At 32.6% G+C, this 13,663-nt stretch overlaps 1 protein-coding gene across 1 annotated transcript; it reads right to left on the minus strand.

Moving 5' to 3' along the window:
* Positions 1–660: 660 nt before the first annotated feature.
* Positions 661–13,609, minus strand: LOC144839419 (homeobox protein dve-1-like). The gene is made up of 10 exons (XM_078694764.1): positions 13,484–13,609; positions 10,115–10,180; positions 8,792–9,032; positions 6,380–6,544; positions 5,790–5,919; positions 4,657–4,840; positions 2,661–4,177; positions 2,155–2,251; positions 1,770–1,875; positions 661–1,467 (listed from the first exon to the last, which is right to left on the minus strand). The coding sequence occupies exons 2-10, from the start codon at positions 10,115–10,117 to the stop codon at positions 1,451–1,453; spliced, it is 2,460 nt and encodes an 819-aa protein (XP_078550890.1). The 5' UTR covers positions 10,118–10,180; positions 13,484–13,609; the 3' UTR covers positions 661–1,450.
* Positions 13,610–13,663: the final 54 nt, after the last annotated feature.

The following is a 13,663-nucleotide window of genomic DNA, read 5'->3' on the forward strand; positions in this document are numbered from 1 at the left end:
AGCAACATAACATATCTAAAGCCAAAATTATTAGAATTATTTTGCAAATTTGATTGTCATAAATTAAACTAATTTAATTAGTTACACATTTCTAACGTGTTTAAAAATTCCAATACTTATTAATATTAATTTTTTGAAAACCCAACTTATTTTTATACACCAATTTTCTAAAATGTTGTACAGTATTTAATAAAGATGACAAATAACAAATTATACATAGACTAGTGATAAGCAGATCCCTTTCCCTTTCACACCCATTTGTACTTTTGCCATCATAAAGGGATATGTCAAAACTATTCTACTGCAGTTACTCCAGTAACTATATTTTGTTTATTTTTTTACTTTTTTATTCAGCAAGCTTGTTTTGTGTAAACATACACACTATTTTATTGCAAAGTGTGTTGCATTGAAATAAACTAAAATCATAATTATTGCAGTGAAAAAACAGTTACTGCAGTACAAAACATAGTTGCTGCAGTACAAAACATAGTTGCTGCAGTACAAAACATAGTTGCTGCAGTACAAAACATAGTTACTGCAGTACAAAACACAGTTACTGCAGTACAAAACATAGTTACTGCAGTAGAAAATGTAGTTACTGTAGTACAAAACATAGTTACTGCAGTAGAAAATGTAGTTACTGTAGTAGTAGAGTTGACATGATCCCTAATTGTGTTACCTGAATCATTACTTTTAATTTGATTTCATTCACCCGCCTTCTTGATTACCCGTATCTAAGTTTATTACATCGAATCAAACAAATTCTATCAAATATTATTACCTAAATACACTAAATTGGGTGGGATAAATTCTTATTCTTCTTCTTAATATTAATTAACAACAAATTAACATACTCCATGTAAAATGTTAAGACACTATAAATATGGTTCAAATACAACCTGTGGCTGTCACACAAAATGTGATTACCACAAGAGGATTAAATGGCTGCGGTTACCGGTTACCGGTTACTGTAACTAAATAGCCACCAATATTTGCATGGGTTTGAGGCCGACTCACTCTTTGTTGTTTTGGTGGTGGAACAAGTCTTCTCGGATAAGGATTATAAACCTATCTTATTAATTCACTATTGGTAATCCTTGGCTAAAGACTTAAAATAAATACATTTTTACGCCCTCTTGGATCTACCACTGTTTATAGTAATACTTACTTACTGGTTGAACTGAAGGCTGCCTAATAGACTTCTCTATGCATCATCATTAATGTTCCAATTCAATAAACGAATGAATATTCATGAGATCAACAGCCAATAATAAACTAACTGGTTTAACCAAAAGCTGCCTACATTTTTTTTTATATTTTAATATAAAAAACTGCTAAAAATAAAATTGCACGTGGTACATTTCAATTTACAATCAAATTGTATTAATTTATTCAAATACTGTTTTAACTATTGATCTGCTGTTTGTATTGGCACATTTCTTGCACATTATTAGTGATGATCAAAACCTGTAAAATAAACAGAAAAAACATGTTAACAGGCTAACTGATTGGTTTACACACAACAAAGCTAGGGTGTTAGAAACATGACCATATGTGCTTTGTTCCCTAGGCCAATTACTAAAGGTGTATAACTTGAGCCTATTGGATTCTACCATACGTGGCATAGGGATCATGTCTATACGGCTTACTTACCCAATGGATTCTACCATACACGGCCTGGCCCATTTTCAATGGGGTGAAGCGTGTTAATATAGGGTGCCTGTGTTTAAGCCCATTGGATTCTACCATTTCTTTAGGAGGTTACTTACCTTGTGTTTGAGCCCTGTATATTCTGAACCATCTGCCAAACTCTTGGCATTTATCTTTACTTATAGCTGCTGTGTACCTTGCATTAGCTATGCACGATATCATGGACTGTCAGAAAAATAAACAAACAATTACTACTGTGGTATATAATATACTCTGGACCCACATTGTGGAATAATTTTAGACTCTGCCTCTCAGAATGTATTTTTAAAAAAATCAAAAATTATAGCTATTCTAAATACTAGCCAGTCATGTCTTGACCACACATACATTTTATTTATTTATTCTTTTTTAATTCATTTCTATGTTTAAGGCTCGCCCAACACAACATGTATTTCTTCATCTTCCAGGGCATCTGCCTTCAAACCACAGTAAGTACGTACTTACCTGTGATAGTGGGCTTATCTGAGCAAGCCTGGTTTGATTTAAGTCCTTTAACAATTCCAATACTGAATGACGCACTTTCACATCATTCCAATCATCACTAAAAATATTTACAAATAAAATTATTTTTAAAAAAATGCAAGCATAGTAACGAGATATTTTCCTAACTTTGAGATATTTTGCTGTAGTGAACAGTTATTTGTGGGTGGGGCACAATTACCATCTTTCACAAAACATCACCTCACTACTGGACCCCCTGATTAATTATTACTGTACTTCATAGTAGTGACAAATATCAAAATGCAAGCTAATATTAAGACCTGTCTACACTATCAAACTTGTTTGACAAAAAAAGTGTGATGTGCCCAAATATGATAGTCATCATCATGTCCATATATGGGCACATCACATTTTTTTTCATATAAAGTTTGATAGTGTAGACAGAGCTTTAGCTGCTTCATCAGTGCTGATTGTTGACTTTGAATGTAAGAAAGTATCAGTTAAATTACCTGTTATCGTCATCACTTGGTTGCATATACATGTCTGGTTCCTCCTTAATAACAGTCACCGTCTCTCTCCTGGAAATAAACCATTGGCTCACTGCTTCAATGTCCATTTTATGACCTCTTGATGACCCCTCACAATTGAGTTCGTTGGTATACTTGTCAAGCATCTCCGGCGTTGGTTCAGGATTCTCCTGGAACCACGACTCCAACTTCAAATGATCACCGTGAGAATAATTAAAAGACTGATCGGCGGATTGATTCCCAGAAAAATTGCTTTCCATGTCAGACCCATCGCACGGATCAATTTCCATGCCGTCTTCGGAGCTACCGACGGAAGGATAGCTGACAGCACTACCGTCTTTGATACCACTTCGTTGTTGTAAACGATTTTGTTTTGCTCTGCGGTTTTTAAACCATACGTATATTATTCGGCTGGTGTATTTATCACGAGAGCGTCTGAAGTCAGTGTTGTTTAGTTGCGTTGCATAAACGCGAATTATTTCTCTATCAGGTTTAGGCGTGACCGTGAACCATGATTCCAACCGAGGAGCTTCAAGTGTCGGGTGAATATTAAATCTTTTGCGGGGACACGGAACAGAAACTTTACCCTTTAGCGACACGTGGGGTCTAGCTGGGGCCGGAGGGGTCGTGGTTCTTGCTCTAATAATACTGGAGGTAGGCGGGGCAGCGTTGGGGGCACCATTCGATGCGGCACTTTGCCTGACGATATTTTGCCATGGCTGATGCCGACCCACTAATATGGGCACTAACGGTTGAGGAACAGTTAAAGTAGTTTTTGCAGTTCTGTTAGGCTGTGATTCAGCAACATCCTTCATTTGCCGGTGATGTTGCAATACAGTATTGTATCTCTCGTTAAGCTGGCTGCATGCCATTGTATCTGAGCTTAAAGATGACAACCTACTGCTCACCGAGCTCATAGCTAGACTACTTGCAACTTTAGTCGCCACATTAGACAGCGTTTCTAAGGCCTGAGCAGTTGGATCCTGCCTTGTGTTGCTGTCTGGTTGCGACAGATCTTGCAACTCTATCATCCGTCTTGGAGAATAATGCTTCTGGCTGTAATTTAATGGTAAAGAGTGACCATCATTGCGGTCAAACCTATACATTGATGGAATTTTGGTAAAATCGCGATACTTGGCACGGGCGTTTTTAAACCATATTGCAAGCGATGAATACTGCAGAGGATGGCCGTTTCTGCGTCTTTCAGATGAATTCAACTGTGACAGGTAAGCTTCCAATTCCAACCGACTAGGACGCGGATTCAAGCGATACCATTTAAACAATAATGGTATTTCATACCTAGGGTCAAATAGTGTCCTTTGACCTCTGACCCTACGTGGCATGAACTTTGTAGAGCTTGTGCTGTCCAGTTTCTCGGCAGGTATCAACGTATTGTCAGCAAGCCGACTGTAAATGTTGAACCATAAGTAGAAAGCGGTCACCTTTTCAGATGATATCAACTTGCTGTATTTCCCACTCAGAATCTGATTTATAACATTCTGAAATGTAAAAAATTCATTTTTGAAAACTTTTTTCTTTTATTTATATATTAATTTGACTGTTCCTTAAATAATAAAATAAAAAAGTATTTAAAAACTGTAATAATAATTGGCTAAAGTCTGCCTAATTCAATTCAAAAATTATATTTATTGTTTAAAAAATTTGTGTGAAATGGCAGTAACAGTCAGAACAAAGGTGCGTTCACACACCAGAATCATAATTTATCACTTTGCTAAATTTGCTAAACAAATAAGTAAGAATTAATAATTTTGCTTCCTGAAAAAAAAAAGTCTTTTGTTTTCATGACTTGCCGCGCAAATACACATCTATCAAGTCTAATATTACATATGTTTACAATACTTATAACTTATTTTTGAGAAATAATTAACATTTGTTTCTGAGCATGAGTTTTTAAATATTGTGAGTTGCGTAGACGGACGATGTGTTGTGAAAATGGACAGTTGCCAAGGATAATGACCTGTGAGAATGGACATCCATGGCAGACAAGCATCGATGGACCTCTTTTATCAATCAGCTGTTTTATTTTGGTGGCTACATCATGCAGTGTATTACTACTATTCTTATTTCCTTGTTGTGATTCGTCATGCCTGAGCGACCCCGCATTCATCATCTGGTTAGGTAACCAGGATGTAGACTCCATTCTAAAAATAGAAAACAGAATGTTGTACAGTAAAGCTGATTTAAATACGTAGTATTAAATGTAATAAAAATGCTGGTATTGTATGTTGTTTTAATTGAGCTTTTAAATAACATAATTAAATACAGGTATATCATCAACCATTATAATCAATGAATTATTATATTTATTATTCTGAATTTTTTTAAAATGTAACAGAAATAGAAACTACCTAGAAATAATACTGAAATAAATAATTAAATAGGAAATTATAAAAACAAGAAAATAAAAGAGACAACAAGGGTCAAATTCCAAACTTAAACAGTTGAAATAAATTGATTATAGTAGATATGCTCCTCTTTAACTTTGTGCAAACAAACCCAATTCTTTGTACTGAATCGCCACATTATCTGTCCAGTAGCACAATTATGTAATGTAGTGTCACATGTACATCACATGTGAAGCTATGGGAAGCCATATGCCATAAAAGCCTAAGATACTGAACAATCAAGAATCGGCTAGCAAATACAACAGAATACAGTTCTGATTTTCATGAATAATAAGGTATAGAAGATGTGTACCATCTTTAGTGGGTGTCAACTCATGAATATTAATGACAACTTCATGAATATTAATGATATCGTTTAGCATTCCATGGCTTATACCAAGAAAGGTAAAAGATTTAGCATAAAAAATACTATTATATTTTGTAGTAACTTTTATATATCCTTCAGGATAATAAATCTCCTTTAGTGGTTTAGAGGACTATACTGTACCATACAAAATTATTGCGTTTTTTGTTTCGTTTTTATATGTTTTTGTTCATGTATGGTATCGAAATAAATCAAATATCAAGCTATGCAATATTGTTTACCTCTTCACCTCGGACACAACCACTACTCATTTTGAATGAATAAGAGAATACATTTTTGAAGATTCGAATCAAATCTCACCAGGTACTCATATCAACCTACCGTTTCTTAAGCTTAATAATCAATGACACATGAGAAATGATTTCACCAAAGAGATGTCCAATCGTGGTCTCCTTGTCCTCGCAAATCGCACTAAACGGCAACGGTTTCCAATTTCGCACTTGCAGATGACCTAAAATGTAGGAAGGTTATTGTTAAACCACTGGCGTACCTCTAATCCAACCTCAAAATGAGATCTTGTTATTGAGAACTCACAAAATGAGGATTTATATCTTGTGACTCACAATAAAAAAAAAGTCAAAATTATATATTATAAGCAACAGCAGTACCAATTGCTCAGAACAATCTGCCTAGTATTTGATACAAATGTGGGCAAAACTTTAACATATCTTCCAATTTTATCATCTGACTTCAAACTTTAAGCAAGTATAATATCATAAATAGTGGATTTTGGGTTTTTCTACAGTTTAATTTTCACTGGACCAACCATAATAAGCAGCCCTCTTCTTTGTAGCATCACAGTGGAGGTATAAGATTATACCATTATGGATAGGGTGTTTAAATATTTGAGCATAGCCTATATTTAGTTTATCCAGGTAAGTTATGCACAAAATGAAGTTCTTTGCACATACCTTCAATATAGAATTTTTCAAGACATCGAACTCCAATCTTGCACAATACTGTTTTTAACAAGTCTTTGAGAACTAATTCGGACGAAACTATCGCATATTCTTCCTTCTGTTGAGGGAGCTGTTCAAACTGTTCCACTACGCAATGCAATGGTAACATTTTACCAACTACAAAAAATAAAACACTTAACAATGTTTATTCAATATTATACTGTAAAATGTTTTAAAAGTTATGTCCTTTACTGTATTTCACCATGTACATTAATAGATACAGTATATTGATTTTTTTAAACTTAAGTAATAGCTTAGATCTGACTTTTCTAGATCTAGAAAACTCAGATATATCTGAGATCTGAGTTTTCTAGATCTGAGTTTTCCAGACACCCTACACAGCTTGCCTTTCTGGTCGTCTTCTGTGCAAAACATTTACAAGACAAAACATATTACAAAACAACAGGGTTAAAATCTTAACATATTATAAAGTGTTAATTTATTTATTTGGAGGACCAAACTTAAAGCCTTAGTTTAAGTAATTATATTTATTAATTTATGTTTTATATTGTAATTGTATTATTGTGTGAAACAATAAACTTGAAATTATTAGTTTTAAATAAAGTTTACATAAAATATACATACATACAGGAAATAAAATAAAAAAACTGTAACTCAACCATTATTATTGCTTTAATAAAAATAAAAATATAGTATTGTTATCAGTGTACAATGTAAATACATAGGCTATACAGTAGAAATAGCTATATTCACTTTTACAGTATGTTACAAAACGTCAGAGTATAGTGGGCTGGCAATGAAAACATTTTATCTCAAAATAAATATGTAAAACTGAAGTCTTTTGCCAAAGCCCATCAGATCTAAACGCAAATGGATTGTATTAAAATCATAATTCTATCAAATTTTCTTCTGAGTCACTAATCCGGCTTTAATCCCGTAAGCTGATAATGGTGCCCTTTCCCGATAATCCCCCACGAGATTATCTCACGAACAAATCAGAGATCTTGATTTGTGAAGCCGTACGTGTCTAGCTGGGCATTTGGCAACGCAAGCTGATCCGTTGGCAGGGCTGAAACGAACGGGGGATTAGTGTATTAAGAGAGTGTGATGTGGCCTTCCTGCTTAGCTCTCAATCAAACACAGATCCTGATCCAATAATGGCTCACTAATCCCCCTAAGGGTTCACTCAAATGCTCTTGCAATCCATTTCATTTAACTACGACATACATGAACACAAAATAAACATTTTAAAGTATACTTTGCATGCATTACATATTGCTGTTACATACTTCTATAGATTTGCTATACAGTATTGTAAGTATGATGAATATTGTAGGATATATGTGTAGATAAATATGGCTTGAAATGCCTCACAAATAAACATTTTATGTACTATACAGGTACACATGCTAAATAAGAATCTAAATTGTATACTCTAAAGCTCCGTCTACACTATCAAATTAGTTTGACAAAAAAAGTGTGACATGCCCAAATATGGTAGTGATATGCTCAAATATGGTAGTGATATGACATCATCATGTCCATATATGGGCATGTCACATTTATTTGTCACATAAAGTTTGATAGCATAGACAGAGCTTTACATACTCTATAAGAATTAATAGATTTATTCCACTTTTTAATTTATAATTCGCTTGAAATCACCATATTTCAATTTAATTTTATAATTAAATTTATCTTTCAGGAATTAAAAGATTTATTTTCTTTTTGATGGGATTTTAAAATATAAAAACAATGAATATTTTAATTCATGTTAGCATTAACATGTTTTAATGTTAAATCTTTTAAATTCATGTTCCATGGGCATTAATACAATGTTTACAAAAAAACATACATTATCTGATGATTTATTATACTGTACCAGTAAATGTAAAACTTTTGTTGTCAATAGATTTGCTACAGTATCAATTTTATCAAACATTGTCATTTATTTTTTGGATCTTGAAATTTCAGATAGAGATTGTGCTGGATGGCACACTCACTTTTGGTCAAGGGCTATTTCCACTCAATCTAATTTCACACCAAGAAACATATAGATTGTACCCGAAAATAACTTTTTTTTCACTTTACAGTACATGTTCTCACAATAAGAAAGTAATGTATTAAAGTATACATTTTACAGTAGACATCTACAATACTGTAACCTCAACACTCTAGCAAATTTACTGAATAATAATGATAAATGATGACATTAAATTAAGGACATTCAGAATTGAATAAATTAATTTGTGTTATGTTAATCAACATTTTATTATATCTGTAAGGTAATGTAATAAATAAAATGTAGGTTAAATGAATTCAGATAATACTGTAGGCGCAGAGAATGCGTGACGTGTACTGTACCTTGTTTTATTCAAAGTTTCTAAAACATAACAATCTTACCAGGTTTTTTATTTGCCGTTAGATTCCAATGGTTACCGCTGCTGCAACCCTGTGCGTCTCCTTCATCATTAATAACATCAACGTCATCAGTTTCTGTTTTATCTCTTATCGGTTTTGGTACCATTTGTTTCCTTTTACGAGCTGACGAGGGCGGCATTTGACATGGTATGGTGGCGCTGTCATTCGTACTTGCTAGAGATGCTACTGAGTGCACTATATTTGGGTCGCATACTTCTTCTTCCTGTCATTTGTATAAGACGCAAACGATTGTTAGTACAGTATATTAATAAATTACCATTTGTGACGGTATTGTACAGTGAGCAAACTCCCATTGACCACACAAAATTGGGAAAGAAGGGGTGAACTATAGTAATATGGTATTTATTAATTTATTTGATTAATTTATTTTTATTTTTAAAATAGTTGCTAACTTGGTGTGCAAGGTACACACGTTGAATTTATAAAATGATTTGTTTCCTAATTCTTAATTTCAATTTATTTCCACAATATAATAAAATACATACATAAATGCAATGAATTGATTATGTGGGGGGAGAGTCATATACTGTAAGGCTAATCTGTCTACAGTATCAAACTTTTTGTGACAAAAAAATACGATGTGCCCAAATATGGCAGTGATATGCACAAATATAGTAGTGATATGACATCATCACCATGTCCATATATGGGCACATCACATAAAGTTTCATAGTGTAGACAGAGCTTTAAACACAACAGTCCAGAACATGATCTACACATGTAAGGAATTACAATTGATTAAGAAGTATTACATTGATGCTGACTTGTTGGATGCAGTGGATTCAATCTAAATGTAATCAATCACTGTCTATTATAACCGGTATATTTAGGGTCACACTTAAGTTTACATTCTTAATCCTGTAGCGTGCGATTGATACACACCTCACGGACAGACAAACACCGTCCTACTTCTGAATGCAAAATATAAACAATGGTGCTGCCTATTATACAGTATCTCAGAATTTATAAATATTGCACATCATAGGATGCGAGTTACTGTAGTACTGAATACTGTAAACTCTAAATAAATAGCTACAGTGGTTTTATTAAGTTAAAAATGATTAAAAAAAAAACAACACTAAATGAGAAAGTAAATTAGGGAACAGAAATTAAAAATAGGCTCGAATTATTAAAGGAAAGAAAAGATCAACAAATGTAGGGAAACCACAATATTTGGAGAAAGATGGAACTGATGGTAAAAGTAAAGGTGATAAAAAAAATTACTGAATTAGTACAGTACTTTTTTATAACAGAATATAACTTGTTTAATAATCGTGTTCTTACCATGACCTTCTTGTTATTGTTTGCTCAAATGCGTTCTCTATGTTTCTTGAGGCTACCAACCAGGCTCTGTTTAATGAATAAAATATTGCATAATTAGTAATAAAGTTGTATTTGGTGAATAATTACTATAGCAATAAAACAATATTTATTAGTTTATCACTAATTTATTTTTTAAACAACTTTTCCAAGAAAACTTTCATAATTGTTTCACATTATTAGTGCCATTATTTGTATTTAATGTATTTATGATGATAATGTCATGATGATGATGATAATGATGTTTACTCCTCAACATATAGTATCATATTTAATGTATTACTGTACTGTATGATGATGATGATTAATATGATGAGGTCATGATGATGTCATGATAATGATGATGTCATAATGATGTTTACTCCCCAACATATCGCCTCCTTTCTTTAAATTAGTACTGTATATTTCAAATGTTCTTTATCAAAAGCTCTTATTTTTTCAATTCATCATCATCAATTTTTGATCTAAATTGCACAGGTGAATCTACTGTAATTTTGAAATTCACAATGAAAAAGATTGAGGACAATAAAGGCCAATTTACACAGACAAGCTGTAATGGTAATAAATATATAAAATCTATGTTATTATGACCATTTACACACAGCGCGGAGCGGACGGGCGATTTCCGCTCAGGATAGATACAGATTATACATGGGACAAGCTATGTGGTTTTTCCGCTTACCGTTACCGCTCGTCTGTGTAAATTGGCCGCAAGTTTAGCACTTCATTTTACAATTTTTAGGACCTGTGTCTTATTTCAAAATTGACTAGAAATAAATTGCATGTTTTAACCTGCTGCTTACTGTACTTGTCAAAATACATACAGTATTTAATTATAAGTAAATAATTAAAAAAATTTACCAAATGTTAGGCGAAGGGAATGATACCTACAAATACTATATAAGTAGTCAACATGACCTTTGCTCAACTAAAATTTAAATATCACACAGTACTGTATGCGATTAGCAGCTAAGCAGTTCTAATTGGTGTCATTATAGAGGGCTCAATTATCATAACTACAGTAAGTCATCAAATTACTAAATTCTTAATTTTCTCCCTTGCGAGCTTGCGACTGCTCTCCACTTCTTTGTTGTTTTTTATTTTATATTTCTTTATATATTATATTTTTGCTATGACATGTATTTTACACGCAATTTGGCTCTTAGCCACGAGTTGTAACTTTGGTCGATTTTTGATATTTGAAATAAAAGTGAATAATAAAAAGTCATAATTAGGGATGTGCAGCAGATGTACAGCTGTACTGTAGGTACAGTCATTTTAATTAAAATAAACAATATTCAATCTGAGACAAATTTATTTTTACTACTGTATGTGGAAACCCCCTCTTTAGGACATCTTTATTTAAGGAACAACCCTACATGTATAAGGTTTATCGATGAATTCGCGAGGAACATCATTGCATAATGCATGATGGGAAGGATTTGAGAGCAAACGTCACGAGGCGTACAGTACTGTACAGTACGTGTCGTCATGTTTGCTTCCAACCCCTTCCCACAATGCGTCACACAAACTATTTGCGCTAAACCTTATTAAAGGGACACTATCCCGTGACACAAAGACAAAGGTTGTTTTAGCACTAATGGTTAATCCCTATTCAGGAGATACAGTATCCCAATTAAGGTGACATGTTGTTACACTAGTAGTTTCAAAGGTGTCTTTTTAACAGGGTTGTATCATATTAAGCCATTTTGACCATGAATGTCATTTTTATTTCTGTACTCAAAGTATTATTAACTAAATTAAGTACATTCTTAACTTCTAACTTGACATTGTTACAGCAGGATGAATGCTAATAATAAAGTTAAATTAATATCCTTCTTTCAAAACCCTGGTTCCTGTCTGCTGTGGGCTGCTAAACACCACCTATTTATATCAAATCTAATTCCCTATTACCTTACTGATATTGAACAGAATACGACTTTTATTTCCTTTTTTATTTAAATTTAATCTGTTCTTCTAATGTTTATTCATGGTGAGAGGTATTATGGGATTGAAAACAAGAAATCCTCATTAAATTAAGATACTGTATGTCAGTAAGCTTTTATAATAAAATTAAAATGTTTATCATTTGTTCTAATATGTTATGTAATGTATCATGTTTATGTTTTCACTTTCACTAGCATTATTGGACTGAAAACAAGAAATTTATAAATTAAGATAACTAAATTTTATAAATGCTATACTTTTATAGATTTTATGTTTTTCCTTTTTTTAAATGTATTATTAGACTTACTGTAATCCTTAAGTCTTAAGGATTGTGAGAAAATTAAGAAAGACAAAATGATGATTAGTGTATGACATCATAATGTGATTGAAATTAACGTGATGGCGCTTGATATCGTTTAAAACAATGTACTACTGTATATCAAGGGCAAACATTAATTTATTCATTCATCATAAATTCATGTTCATTAGGTCATACATAATTAAATTAATAAGTACAGTGTACAATGCTTTTTTAATAATTTGTTTTTAATTATGATCTTAAAGGATAGTTCATACTCTGCCAAATAAATATACACTTTGAAAACCTATTGTATAATCTTCATAATTTATATTTCAAATTAAATGATTTGCATTTTGATGTAGTAATAAATAGTTAATATAGTCACAGTACAGTACATACTGTAAGTATTAATACAGTATATAAGCCTATACATTAAAATAAAAAATAATTGTATCATTGTTAATGCAAAAATGAACCCACACAGATAATGTGAGTGGAATCAAGGTTATGAAATAAAGTTAATATTTAAAAAAGGTCTATATTAAAAAAAAACACAAATATTAATTTATAAAAATAATAAAATTCCATACAAAAAATGAAGTTGGATTAGGCCTCACACAACTTTGTAGTGGATACCTCCTGACTCAGTAGTATTTGTGTACACCACCCAGATATGATAAGATATGTTATCGCCCAACCTTCGTCGAACGTCGATCAGCCGATCATGCACAGCAGATCGTCTTTGTCAAGCAGAACGAAATTCACGGATCATTTCCAAACATTGGATTAAATAATCTTGCTAATCTTCTTGAAATTATTATTCCAAACTTATATCAGTTACTGGTAGGATTATTATTCTATCGCATCAGCTTGAACATAATAATGAAAGGTTAAATCCAGCTTCAAACGAAAGGAATCCGTGCGATACGAAGCACAAACAATGGTAATCCACTCGCTGGATTAAGCAGCTCCAAGCAGAATGCTACAGCTTCGATGTTTCTCCGGCCTAGCATGGGATTAATAATTATTAACTGCTGTTTTCTACTATATTATTCAATAAAATAATATTATCAAACCTTACTAACCTTAATAATGTATTATTATCAAATATTCACATGATAAACTGAGGTAAAAAGGACCAGGAAAATGCCAAAGCAATCTGGATAAAGTATATTATGATAATCACTATAAAACCTTTTCTTCGCTTCTACTCAAAAGCCTGGCTGAGCTATGGCGGCGACGGATTTATCAAATCCATCATTGAG

This window comes from Antedon bifida, chromosome 4, assembly GCF_963402885.1.
Source record: "Antedon bifida chromosome 4, ecAntBifi1.1, whole genome shotgun sequence".
Lineage (NCBI taxonomy): Eukaryota > Metazoa > Echinodermata > Crinoidea > Comatulida > Antedonidae > Antedon > Antedon bifida.

Excerpts from the sequence above, each read along its gene's own strand:
- LOC144839419 (XM_078694764.1), bottom strand. Across the intron at positions 6,545-8,791 it reads AACGGCAAATAAAAAACCTG|TTGGTAAAATGTTACCATTG; the intron begins GTAAGATTGTTA and ends TATTTTTTGTAG. Across the intron at positions 4,178-4,656 it reads ATGGATGTCCATTCTCACAG|AATGTTATAAATCAGATTCT; the intron begins GTCATTATCCTT and ends TTTACATTTCAG.